The sequence below is a fragment of the Phacochoerus africanus genome, chromosome 1, assembly GCF_016906955.1.
Source record: "Phacochoerus africanus isolate WHEZ1 chromosome 1, ROS_Pafr_v1, whole genome shotgun sequence".
Classification (NCBI taxonomy): Eukaryota; Metazoa; Chordata; class Mammalia; order Artiodactyla; family Suidae; genus Phacochoerus; species Phacochoerus africanus.
The window spans coordinates 115,497,930-115,511,854 of record NC_062544.1 but is presented as its reverse complement, the minus strand read 5'-3'; the positions used below and the strand labels follow the sequence as shown (position 1 = coordinate 115,511,854).

At 49.3% G+C, this 13,925-nt stretch overlaps 1 protein-coding gene across 9 annotated transcripts in view; it reads left to right on the top strand.

Moving 5' to 3' along the window:
* RFT1 (RFT1 homolog) overlaps positions 1-12,900 on the top strand; it is a 57,400-nt gene extending 44,500 nt beyond the window's left edge. For 2 of the 9 annotated variants that reach the window (XR_007134436.1, XM_047776806.1), the window contains 2 exons: positions 4,911-4,963; positions 12,755-12,900. Coding sequence is in view for 3 of the 9 variants with exons in the window: in XM_047776806.1 (XP_047632762.1) it covers positions 4,911-4,922 (12 nt within the window). In the remaining 6 variants the exon portion in view is untranslated. Of the gene's footprint in view, positions 1-528; positions 2,693-4,910; positions 4,964-6,273; positions 7,077-11,918 lie in introns of those variants that run through there. The other 7 variants (XR_007134434.1, XM_047776786.1, XR_007134435.1 and 4 more) reach the window with 5 other exon arrangements.
* Positions 12,901-13,925: the final 1,025 nt, after the last annotated feature.

The window sequence follows — 13,925 nt, the reverse complement described above, 5'->3', positions numbered from 1 at the left end:
GGCTCAGCAGGTTAAGAACCGGAGTAGTATCCATGAGGGCGCGGGTTCGGTCCCAGGCCTCGCTCAGTGGGTTAAGGATCCAGAGTTGCTGAGAGCTGCAGCATAGGTCACAGACGCGGCTCAAATCTGGAGTTTCTGTGGCTGTGGTGTAGGCCAGCAGCTGCAGCTCCAGTTGGATCCCTAGTCTGGGAACTTCCATATGCCTCAGGTATGGCCCTAAAAAGAAAAAAAAAATGTTAATAGTCATCTGGCCCAGAAGGAGAGATGTAATGATGTAGCCATTTTACCTTTCACAGAAAGACTTAACTTTTTCTGTAAAAGCAGAAAGGAGACTTGATGTTATGTGATGTAATGCACCAAAGAAGAACAAAGTTGGCCCCAGAGTTGTGCGTTTCCTCACATTGACACTGTGGCCTGGGTTTTTAGAGACAGAAGAATGCTACTCAGTGAGAAATCCAAGAAATAAGTCTTTTAGATCATATTTCCCACAGCCAGGGGGAGTCACTTCTTCACATCTGTGTCCCCCAGGCCAACACACAGCTTCCAAGAGCAGGTACAAGCCAGTTCTTGACCTTTGGCCTGGCCACCTGAAAGAGGGGGACTTTGAAGGACACTGTGATCCAATGTGAACCACTTTGCTTCCTGAAAGGAACACTACGTTGCAGTTGGCTGTAACTTCTCATGTGGAGGTTGCACACATGACAACTAAAGTTGAATAGAGGTATATTTTTTTCCCTCAGAATGAAATAGGATAGATTTTTTATGGCAGCTGTCACTGACTCACAGCCCTCCCACTGACCCATCACTTCCAGCACTGGTCATTACACCTGAATTCCAACCTGGGACAAGACTGGCAGGCTTGTGGGTCTGGTCCTCCAGGTGGTGATGTGAGCCTAGGCTAAGGTTTACATCTCTGCCCTGCACCCAGCAGGTAAGATCATCAGGCGTTGTTCTGAGGCAGCAAAGCTGTTTGCTTCCTTCATTAATGTATTTACTTAATGTCATTAATGTATTAGTTAATTGAATATGATTGGCCTTTGGAGCTGCATGCACAAACTATATCTTGGATGGTAATAGTCATTATCTGGCCTCAACATCCCCAAACTTCCTATGTTTATACCCATAGAGCCAGGCAACTTAAATCAGAGACCGTTGTTTGAAATGCACATATTTAAATCCACTGGCCCAGAGCCATTGCCAAGAAGCCAAAGATAAAGATCCACCAGCACACCAAGACTAGGATCCAGTCACCTGGACACCTCTTTATCTATCCAAAGAGAGAATGGTTTGTATTAGCTCGGAGGAAAGCAGCTAAATGCAAGGTATCACTGAGCAATCAGGCCCTCCAGAAGCACGGCTTGGTCATGTTTTGCAAAGCAGGGTCAGCCTAGCTCAGAAGAACTGATTGCCCCATGGGGTAGGGTGGGTGGCACACACAGAAGGCAGCCCTTCTTCCCATGTACTTTTTCTCTTTTTTTTTTTGTCTCCAGCCCTCACAAGTTCCTTCTCTACTGCCACTGACCACCCTTCCCTCCCCTAGAACCCTGTCACCCACCCCCTGCCCTCTTGACCCCGAGCTCAAAGTGTGGTCCTTGGACGACCTGCATCAGAATCGCCTGGATTAGTTAGAAATGTTGGTTTCCCAGACCCATTCCAGACCCTTGGCATCTGCATTTCTGGGGCAGGCCTCTGGGACCAGTTTCTTCTGCAAACCAAGGTTGGCACACCCCGTCGTCCTCACCGGCTGCAGGGCCCAGGGCCAGTCGTGTTCATGTTCCCAGTTTCTGTTGCGGCTGTGGGAAGAGAGCCTCCATTGCCTGAGCAGCATTGCTGGCTCCCCAGCTCCTCAGGAGCAAGAGCATCACAGCTCCTACTCTGCCCTCCAGCCTGGAGAGGCTCTGTGTCTGATGGTGAGGGCTCGTGTTCATCTCATCCCCATGCACCCCACTGGGCACTGCTATTAGCACGGGGCTGCTGCCAGCCCCTCTTGTAAGATGGCCAGCTGGGATGGCCGCCTAGGGCTCCATCCTGTGGCCTGCTTCCCCGTTTATAGAAAGAGGAGTTCCGATGACCAGGGCTTTGGGCAGTGGGTGTTTTCCCATTACTAACACCTGCCTCCTGGGCTCCAGCACTTGGGCAGCGGGCCCTTTGCAGTCCACAGCCTCTGCCTCCGCCCCTGCTCCCTGGGGCACAGCTGGGCCTGACCACTGCCTCTGGGGCTTTCCCCCCACCAGCCCCCTAGAGCCACACCTGTGCCTCGGATTGCTTGCATACATGGGACCTGATCCATGTGACCCAAGAAGGATTTTGCAGGGGAAATCACACCTTGGGCTACAATTACCACTTAAAGTATAGTGAGGCTAGTTCTTCATGGAAACAAGTCTCTAAAACACATAGGTTTATGAAATGAAGAAAGCTTTGGTGGTGAGAATAACAGCATTTCTTCTTTCTGTGATTCTCTGGCCACACATATGTGTTGGTGGCCAGGTTGGCCTGTCAGGTCCCTCCATGAGAAGATATGCTGAATCACTGCTTCCTCAGCAGTGACTCCTAGCTCTGGTGGTGCGGTATATGCTGTCCCAGGCCCTGCCACTTACCAACCTAATGCAGCAGGACACCGACTTGATTTTGTCTTTTTAAAAAATTTTTAAATTAAAAAAAAATTTTTTTGGCCGTGCCATCAGCATGCAGAAATTCCAGGGCAAAGGATCGAACCTGTGCCACAGCAGCAACCCAAGCCAGCGACAACACCAGATCCTTAACCCACTGAGCCACCAGGGAATTCCTTGTCTTTTTTTTTTTTTTTTTAAATCATGCATTCATCTTGCTAGTTTCATGTCAATTCCCCAGTTTTAAAATGAATAAATTATTTGGTACTCATCTTTATAAGATCTCTCATACCCATTCTCTTTCCAAAAAGGAAACAAAAATTCTTAAATTCGAAAAGGAAGGTAGGCAAGTACCTTGAGTATGTGAACCATTTTTATTCCTCATCAGAAATGTTCTCTGGGAGTTCCCGTCATGGCTCAGTGGTTAACGAATCCGACTAGGAACCATGAGGTTGCGGGTTTAATCACTGGCCTTGCTCAGTGGGTTGGCGATCTGGCGTTGTCGTGAGCTGTGTTGTAGGTCACAGACACAGCTCGGATCTGGCATTGCTGGGGCTCTGGTGTAGGCCGGTGGCTATAGCTCCGATTCAACCCCTGGCCTGGGAATCTCCATATGCCACAGGAGCAGCCCTAGAAAAGGCAAAAAGTCAAAAAGAAAAAAAAATGTTCTCTGTACATTTTAAAAATTGTTTTGGTCTTTTTCTAGGGCCACACCCATGGTTCCCAGGCTAGGGGGTCAAATCGGAGCTGTAGCTGCCGGCCTACACCACAGCCACAGCAACCTAGATTCTGAGCTGTGTCTGTGACCTACACCACAGCTCACGACAACACTGGATCCTTAACCCACTGAGAGAGGCCAGGGATCGAACCCACAACCTCATGGTTCCTAGTCGGATTCGTTAACTACTGAGCCATGACAGGAACTCCTCCGTACATTTAAAAAAAAAAAAATGAGTTCCCATCATGGCTCATCAATTAATGAATCTGACTAGCATCCATGAGGACACAGGTCCAATCCCTGGCCTCGCTCAGTGGATTAAGGATCCGGCATTGCTGTGAGCTGTGGTATGGGCTGCAGATGTGGCTCAGATCTGGCGTTGCTGTGGCATAGGCTGGCAGCTACAGCTCCTATTCGACCCCTAGCCTGGGAACCTCTATATGCTGCAGGTGCGGCCCTAAAAAGCAAAAAAAGAAAGGTTCTCTGTACATTGATGTGACCAGACAGTGATTCTGACTTTGAAAGAGGGGTTGGCTTCCTGGCTTCTGCGATGCAGCCTTCTGTGTCCAGAACTGCAGGCCTGGCAGTTCATTCGTTGCTCTTTCCTTTCACCTGAAGCAGTATTTCCCATTGTTGATAGCACTTTTCTCTCTCCTGCCTTCTCTGTCCCACCTGTCCTTGTCTTGATCGTGTTTTTAAAATAAGCAGCCATTCTTTGGCAGGTCAGGACTAATATCAGGGCAGGGAGGGGCAAGCACATGATTTTAGATGTGTGGTTTTTAGGGAGTGCAGGGCACCCCTGCATCTTTATATCTTAATCAGGTGCTTGCTTCATCTGTTTAATATGGAAATAAGACTCCTGAGCCAATCACATGCGGGTGGAAAATGGTTTGTTTTACTGTTATTTACTGTACCTGAGTGAATTATCTCTCCATGTTCAAAATATTTCATCTGTTAAATAACTTTCAAGGGTAGCAAGGATGTTTTATTTGAAGAGTCTGCGGGAGGGAAAGAAACATCCCTAATATGTGTCATTGACCCAACCCCAATTTCCATGGCCGAGTCAGACCCTGTACTCTGTGTCATTCCTTCTTAACCAGAACCATCTGGGTGTATCAGATTGAATTTGGGAAAATGGGCTCCTTTAGGGGCCTAATGATGGAAATATTATAAATACTCTTTAATTATCCTCCAGATTAATTAGCAAAAGTTGCGGGGTGCCCCATCCCAAAGTGCAGTCAGCTCCTGGCCTGTTCGCTATTCCATCCTTCTGGGGCAGTGTGGGTCAGTGGAAAAGTGCGTAAGGTGAGCAGTAGGGAGTCAGATCTTTCCCACACAAACTGGGTGCTCACCAGAGTAGGTACACCCAGAGCTCTGTCCAGGCTGCATCATATGCATAGAGACCCCTCCCCACAGCTTGTCAACCTGATCACAGTGCACTGTGTCTCACACTGAACATAGCAAGTGTGGAAGTATGTAAGAGCTGTGGTTGGCTAATCTGCATGGTGTTAGGCTCTGTAGACATTCAAACATCAGTTTTAAAGCTTACTGTTTTGGAGCCAGTCAATTTGTTTCCTTCTCAGTCATTTCTGTAGGTTCCTAAAGAGTTGGAGTGCCCTGGATGCTGTGCCTTGAGGTGAGTAAACAAAGGGCCTTGGGGGCTTGAGAAGCCAGAGGGGGTGCTGCCCCGTGAGGCTGGCAGGTGCCGGGCGCTCTGGGCAGCTCCTCCTGGCTTCACAATGGGGCCCAGGCGGTGGGTAGTCAGGCTGGTGGGCGTGAGAGGAGTCCCAGAACCAAATGCTGCTCTCAGGGTAGAGGTCCAGCTTCTCACATTGATGAAATCATCTCTTTCACCACCTTTATCTTCTTCCCACAATCTCTCCTCTCTGCTTTAAGCTCTGTTCTAAAGCAGAGCCCCTGAGGAGAAATGGACCTGGCGCAGGTTATCTTCAAAGGGCAGCTACTCTGGGTCATGGGTCATAAGTGAGCCAGTGGATGGGCCACCCTCAGGGCAGGTAAGCACCCAGTTGAGTCAGCTCTCACTTGGCAGGGGCTGGCCAGGGTGGTATGGTTCATCCACAGTTGTCCCTTCAGCTCTGGAGGGGCTGCATGATGGCCTCTGATGTAACAGCTGACTCATGAAGGAATGTTCTGGTCCACTATTTACTTGTCTCATTACCTCCATTGCTCCCAGATGTGTCCCAAAGTTACGACCCTGTTGACTTTACTGTAACCATGTTGTCCTGGTCTGACCAATGCATTTGGCAGAAGCCACCAGGGCTCAGAGCACTCAGTGGGAAAGGGACCTGGAAATCTGGCAGCTCTTGGTCATTTACTCTCATCTGCACCACAAACTGGGGCCTTGGAACAGGGCTCCGATGCTGTCAGCACAGCGAGCAGTGACTAATTAAGACACAACCACATTAGTCACGTTGGAGGTGACAACTGAGCAGCATGTTTCGGGTTCGTGTCTGAGAGATCCTGACACACTTTTCAATTATGTGGAACTAATAGTGTGCGGCTTCCACACAGCCGTGTCGGCAGGAGAGAAGGGGGTCTGAAACGAAAGCATGACTCACTGTGGCTCCTCACTCACTTCTTGGCACTTCCTATTGAAAATTACAAAAGGTGACACCAGGGGAACCAGCATCAGGGTGTCTTTCAGAAGGGTGTTATAAGATGACTCTGAGTGACACAGGAGCTCGGTCCTTTCAATAGGTGCACCTTGCGAACCCCAGCGTTGGCTAGCTCCAGCCTCCCTGTTCTCAAGGCGCACTCTCGTCTGGCCGCCATCAGAGCCTGGCACAGCCAAGCAGGGAGAAGCAAGAAGACCCAGGAGAACCCAAACACTGTAGCCATGAGGAAAACAGGAATGTTTCCTCCACACATAATCCCAACCAAATTAGGGAATGTTGCTGAAATAGCTTTCCTTTTTGTTTCCCCTAGGGCCTCAACACAACAATTTTATGAACAAACCAGGCTAGTACAGTGCATTTTTATGTTCCTGAGCTAGAGCCGAAGATTCCTTTCTTCCTCTCATGGCTTGTGAGATCCCTAAGTGGTGTCTCTTCCATGACAAGAAAATGCTCTTGCAGGTGTGCAGATGTTGGCTGTCAGGGTCAATAGAAAGGACAGAGCTACTTGCATTTTTTTTTCTCTTTTCTTTCGTAACTGGAGAGTGACATCATGCAGGGCTGATGGTATGATGCCCAAGCACACTGGCTGCCTGTCCTCGTCTCCTCTTAGCTCTCCTGCAGCAAACCTGCCACCACGGGGCCAAGCCATGCTCTGGGGGGGAAGGACCCCAGCCTTGTCCTTACTGCGGCGTTCTTTCCATCTGCACTACCACTGGGGAAATCCTCTCGAGTCCACATGTGCCTTCTGAGATACACAAGCAGGGTCTGCCTTCTAAGCAGCCCATGGTGTTGCATACATGCATACACCCCAGCCTGGATGCCCCTTTCTACCTCACTGGGTGACCTTGATCAAGTCTCCCTCACTCTACCAGGAGTGGCACACTGAGCTCATGCAGGTGCCACCTACCTCTGGACTCCGTTCCTCTGTTATCAAGGGGCCAAATTTGATTTGTGCTGTAAACACTGAGCCTAAGGACTCGAAGGAGCCATCCAACTCCTACTGCAGTACCCTTATCTGTCTTGAAAATTGGGGGCGGAGTTCCCAATATGGCTCAACAGTAATGAACCTGCCTAGTATCCATGAGGATGTGGGTTCAATACCTGGCCTTCCTCAGTTGGTTAAGGATCTGGTGTTGCTATGAGCTGTGGTATAGGTTGAAAACATGGCTTGGATCACACATTGCTGTGGCTGTGGCATAGGCTGGTAGCTGTAACTCCAATTCAAACCCTAGCCTGGGAACTTCCATATGCCATGGGTGTGGCCTTAAAAAGACAAAAGAAAGAAAAGAAAATTGAGAGTTAGTTTAAGAGTTTGCTTAGAAGTTCCTGTCGTGGTGCAGCAGAAATGAATTCGACTAGGAACCATGAGGTTGCGGGTTCAATCCCTGTCCTTGCTCAGTAGGTTAAGGATCTGGCATTGCTGTGAGCTGTGGTGTAGGTTGCAGACATGGCTTGGATCCTGCATTGCTGTGGCTGTGGCCTAGGCTGCAGCTGTAGCTCCGATTGGACCCCTAGTCTGGGAACCTCCATATGCCACAGGTGCGACCCTAAAAAGCAAAAAAAAAAAAAAGTTTGCTTGAAAGAAGGATTCTTTAAAAAAAATACTAGTTTGAGGAGTTCCCATCGTGGCGCAGTGGTTAACGAATCTGACTAGGAACCAAGAGGTTGCAGGTTCGGTCCCTGCCCTTGCTCAGTGGGTTAACGATCCGGCGTTGCCGTGAGTAGGTTGCAGACGCGGCTCGGATCCCGCGTTGCTGTGGCTCTGGCGTAGGCCGGTGGCTACAGCTCCGATTCAACCCCTAGCCTGGGAACCTCCATATGCCGCGGGAGCGGCCCAAGAAATAGCAACAACAACAACAACAACAATAACAACAACAACAACAAAACAAAAACAAAAACTAGTTTGAAATCCACAGGATTTGAATGTTTTAGGCCTCTCCCTGACCTTATGTGACTTTTTCTCACAAATTTCTCCCCTGCCTTAGTCTTTATCTCATCTTAGAGAATTTAAGGTAATTGTTTAGCACAGGCATTAGCACAAATAGAAATATTTGGGAGAAATAAATCTGGCCAAAAATTATGTTGCATTACAATGAAAAATTCTTGGTGACACCACTAAGGAGTGGGAAGGTGGCTAACTTTGGCCCCTGCAGCACTTCGTGACCATGGGCAGGAGATCTTGTTCTCTGTGCCTTGGTTTCCTCATATGTCACTAGCCCATCTTGCATGGCCCAGGAAGGATGGAAGAGGAGCAGAGGTAGGACAGGCAAATGCAGCCCTGAAAGCCTCAGAAAACACAACCCATAGCAAGGCTTCCTACACATCCTGTATACCTGCCTCCTTGCCCACTTTCCCTTCTGCTCCTCATCCTGGACCAGAGCTCTCCCAATGCTGTCCATCCCCCTGCCTCCCTAGCCAAGGCTCACCTAGCCCCACCCTCACCCACACTGACCCCATCAGGGCTGTTTATGGCTGGGCTGGCAAAGGAGCGAGAAGTGAAAACATTACAAATACTAGAGATTTAACCACTTTTCTTTAGCCCTGTCACTCAAAGAGGGCACTAAACCCAGAACCCATGGCATTGGTAAGCCTTTTCCTTGGCTTCTGCCTGGTCTGGCTCTGAGGGTGCTCTTGGGAGCCCAGTGCCACCTTCTATGGAGCCTCCAACCTCACACCTCTCACCCCCTCGCCCACTGGGCCCTGTCCCCATCCCGCTCCTTTCCTTTCCTTCCAACAGCTCTGTTTTCCTTGTCCCTTGAGAATTAGGAGGGCAGGTTGCAGTGGGGGTTCCAGAGAGGGTCTGTGGAGGCAGATGCAGCCCTGCCTCAAATGGTGTGGCCTTGAGCAAGGGGGTTAGTCCCTTTGAACCTCAGTTTACTCATCTAAAAAATGGGCATAAGAGCACTTGTGTCATAGGGTGTGGCAAGGAATTCATGAGAGAATACAGGGGCACTGAGCAGGGGTGCCTCACACCAGACCAGCGTTTGCTCTGTGAATGGAATTATAAATCTGCCAGAGATAAACCATGGCCCCTAGGAATGTTCGTTTCAGCCCAGTTTGCTCTCTCTTCCCAACCTAACCCCAGTCCACAGACCCACATGTGATTGAGCCTTTTCTCCTTCAATGGAACCATTTCTTTCCCTTTTCCTTGATGGCACTGTTACAGGTAAAGGGGAAACAAAAGCTCCTTTTCAGCCCAGCTTGTCCGAAGGAGCTTAGAAGGTGAGGACATGGGTCAAGGAGAGTGCTCGGGCCCTCTCACTCTTGGCAAACTCCAGCAGCCAAGCCAGGGAAGCAAAGCCACAGCTTCCAGGGAGAGCCACGAGTGGCCAGCAAATGCCCTCTTTCAGGCTCAGCCAGAGCAACCGCCCAGAACAAGAGAGGATGCTTCTGAGGCTTTTAAATGGTTTTCAGCAATTTCAGAAATTTCTGTCGCTCTTAGTTTAGATTTCCCTGCAGCCTTAGACTAAAGCAGAAAGAAAAAAGTTCCCTGGTTATGGAAGAGAATGTGGCATTGTCCAAGGAGGACCAGCCACTGTCAGCAGCTTCTGAGGAAAACAGAAAGGTCTGAGCTGATCCTGCCATGCGAGTAGGTGGCCACTGCTACTGGCTCTTTTGGCCTCACGTTTAGGCTAGGGCAACGGTGGCCATGAGGACACTCCCACACAGCCTCATTCTCCAGTTTGTCAGTATCCTCACCTTGAACCCATTCATCACGGCTGATCTGAAACTTCTAGAGTTCTTCCTCCTCACCCTAAAAGAAAATAAAAAACCATTGTCTCTGCTATCAGCCTCTCAGATGAATCTCTATAAATTCTGATCTCATTTGTTACCTTTCCTTCTCTGGATTGGGATGAAGGATGCCAGGCTCAGACCAGCTGGCTTTGCCCTTCCAGAAGTAGCTGGGAGGAAGAGAAAGGCCAGAACCTAGGGTACCCAGAGCGTGCCATGTTGAGTGCTACTGTTAAGGTGGGGTTTTCCTAAAAAGGGAGGTATGGAGTTCCCACTGTGGTGCAATCAGTAGCATCTCTGCAGCACTGGGACGCAGGTTCAATTCCCAGCCTGGCACAATGGGTTAAATGATATCAGCTATTGCTGTAGCTGTCGTGTACGTCACAGCTGTGGCTTGGATCTGATCCCTGGCGTGGGAACTCCATATGCTGCAGGGCAGTCAAAAAGAAAAGAAAGGGGAGGTGTATTCTGCCCACAGTTAGGTCTCACAGAAAGCAAGGAGACACCAGACACCTCTGGGCCTAGCGCTGATCCTTGAGGAAGGCATAAGGCCCTTGACCTTTGGTATCTGGGTCATATCTGAGCCATGTGGGTCCATCAGGCTATCCTCCTGCTGCTCCTACCTGGGCATACCTGGTTCTGATCCTCACGGCCTATTGCTCCAGGCCTACCCAACCCCATCAGCCTCTGTGGGCCACTCCTCCCCCTCAGCAAGGGCTCTGGTTGCACAGCTTGGGAGATGATGTTTTGGCCCAGGGAACCCACTGTTATTCCAGATAATCAACAGAGCCAGAGAGCCTGAGAATCGTGTTCTAATTCCAGCCCTGCCTCAGTATCTTCCTAAGATCCTCTTCTCCATCTATAGAAAGTTCTGATCCTTACTCGATGTTGCTCCAGGACCATGGTGGGGACCAAGGAAAAGTCACCCTGCAGCACTCTTTGGGGCTCAGGGAAGAGTGGGAGAGCTGGAAGGCCTGCGCGGTCCAAGGCTGGGGCAGGGGAGCTAGACCGGAGCAGAAGTCATCAGTCTGAAATATCTCCGTGTATTGCTCTTCCTTATCTCCGATAGCTTTATGTATTTTAGGTATTTCTTTTATTAACTTATAAGTTGTAAATTATAGTTTCCTGGTGCAGCCAAAGCCATGTAGACACTTAGAAACTCCCCATCCCATCCATGGTCTCTTTTTACTTTGCTTGTGTTGCCCGCATCTTGCCATGCTTTATACTACCCTCTACACTGGTCTTTTTTACTATTGAGGTCTACCATGTAAAAGTCCCAGTTGTCTGAGTTCCCATTGTGGCTCAGCAGCTTAAGAACCTGACTAGTATCCATGAGGACTCAGGTTTGGTCCCTGGCCCCGCTCAGTGGGTTAAGTATCCAGCACTGCCGAGAGCTGTGGTGTAGGTCACAGACACGGCTCAAATCTGGCATGGTTGTGGCTGTGGTGCAGGCTGGCAGCTGTAGTTCCGATTCGACCCCTAGCCTGAGAATTTCCATGTGCCCTGGGTGCAGCCCTAAAAAAGCAAAAAAAAAAATTTTTTTTTTTTTTGCTTCTCCCTGCAGTTCATTCAACTGTTTTTCTTTCTTTCTTTCTCTTTCTTTCTTTCTTTCTTTCTTTCTTTCTTTCTTTCTTTCTTTCTTTCTTTCTTTCTTTCTTTCTTTCTTTCTTTTTCTTTCTAACAGTGTTCTGTCAACTTTCTACTGTACAGCAAGGTGACTCATTTACCCATACATGTATACATTCTTTTTTCTCACACTATCATGCTCCATCATAAGTGACTAGACATAGTTCCGGTGTTATGCAGCAGGAAGAAAAAAAATTTTAAATAAATAAAGTCCCAATTATCCCCGGTTTTCACTACATTGTAAACTGTGTGGTAGAGGATATCTTGACAGAGAGACCTCTCCTGCATTCGGCCCGTCAGCGAAGCATGAGAGCACTCTTGCTGTATCAGAGTGGGGACCTTCCTCTCCCAGAGGCCCAGAGGGAGCCTGGGAGGGAAGGAAACCTGCCCAAGTCACACTGAGTTAAGGGCCAGCCAGCCTGGAGCCCACAGCCAGGACCTACTTGCCAGTGGCCTGAACCCCTCCTTTCATGTGCTTTCCATGACTGTAAGGGCCTCTTTGCACAATGCCAGGCACCCAGGCAATGGTCAGTGCTAACTACGAGATCATGGCAGTCTGTCACTGGGTCATTCAACTGACTGCCTTTCCCACTTTAGAGGCCGGGAAGGTCCTAGAGGAACAGTGGACCTTGGTATCTCCGTGATCACAAGCCAGCAATGAGGACTCAGCCCTCCAGGCTCCACCACCTCCTTGGCTGCAGGAAGAAGGATGCACCAGGCTCGGTGCTGAGAGCGTCTCCATAGGAACTGCTTCCCAAGAAGTTTCCAGAACGTCATTGATGCCCCAGCCCTCCCCCTGGAGAATCTGACTAATCAGCCTAGCTGAATGGGGAACTTGGGAATTAAGGCTACCAGTAAACAGAAAGGAAGTGAAACAATCCCAAACTGGCATCTCCACCCACTGCTCCCTTTCGTCCCTTGGGCTGACGTGGCCTCCTGGGGGAAATCGCTCTTGGCCTGGTTTCCTTGCCTTGAGGCATGGAGTGCATGAGCCTATTATACTCATGCAGCCTTTGTGGGCATTTGGTGAGCTGCTGGCCCATAGGTGATGCCCATAGGTGACATCCATGGTGTTGACAAAGTCACTCCAAGCCCTTGGCCACAAACCCCAGCATGGATCCCTGTGCTGTGCTGTCTCCTGATTCTGCCAGCCTGGCAAGTTACTCCACCTCTCCAGCCACAGCCTGCTCTCTGTCTAAACACTATTTTTCTCTTCAGTTTTCTTTTTGATCAAAAGAACACACATACATAGTTTTAACAGTTGAACAATAATACTACAAGGCTGATAACCCAAAATGGCAGGTTCTGCTCCTCCCCCAGGCTTCCCTCTCCTTGGCCCATCATTTTAGCTCTGTTGGTCAATTCTTCCATTTCCCCTTCATATTTCTAAATAATTTGCTAATATTGCTATTTCTTGATTTTTTCCCCCTTAGAATACTGACCTCCTGGTATGGAAAACGAGCTTGGCTACCACCTCTCAGCACACTTCCATCTCCTTCCTTTCAATATTTTGATTTGGGGGTAAATTGATATTCAGCATTTACATATTTAAAACTATAAAACATTGTTCTCTGCTGAACCAGGTAGTATCCTATTTCCTTTCTACTACAATCCATTGTTTTTCCTCAAGCTACTAATGATCTCATTATTTTCTTTGCTGTAAAAAAATACCTTATGCTCTCCCCTACAAAATCATAAACTCTGAGCAAGCCCCATAAAGCTCTTCTCAACATGACTAACCTCAGCAGGTATCTTGGATTCTGTGTTTTCCCTGGAGATTCTCACCAACCCACCTGTGGCCCTTCCCATCTCCAGAGGGAAAAGGCTCAGAGAATTAAGGAACTTGGCCCAACATTACAGAGGTGGTAGGATGGGGGCAGAGATGTGGCCTAGCCCAAGAGATGCAGTTATGGCCAAGCTACTACCCCCTTGCCTGAGGATGCAGCAGTGGGGTAGTGACCATGTCAACAGGACCTGGAGGCGGATCTCACCCTCAGCAGGATTGCACGTGGTGTAGAGGCTTCAGCCCTAACAGCAGAGGGCAGAGGCGGGTCTCCCTCTTCATCTTGAGTGACCCTTTGTGGTGAGTTTCCACAATGCCATGTCCATCCCTCTCTGGGGCAGATCTGAGAACAAGCTGGGCCACAAGTCCACACCTTTCTCCTTCCACCCATGGCGACCTCCCCTTAAACCAGCCTGCACCCAACTGCCAGGCTGACACATTGCCTCTCGGTGCCACCAACACCTCCTCATCTCAGGCAGGCCACTCTCCCACCGCCCCAGGTCTCCTTCACTGGAGGGCTCTGAACTCTGACTCCAGCCCCCACTCTCTGCACTAGCAATGACTCCTTTCCTTTGCTGGTCAGAGTTGGCTAAGCTCAGCTCTGGGGAAAGCATGGAGGTTATGGTGCTTCTGAGGGATCAAGGGCCCCAGGACCTGGGGACCTGGTCATCCATTTATTCATATACAGGCACCTCAGAGCCATGGCCATCTGAGTCCCTAAAGGCAGCACACACACCCCTGAAAGGGACAGAGAGCCTCCTGAGACCAGGGGTCTTGCTGCAATCCCCTGTACCTCACACCAAAAAGGCTTGTGCATCATC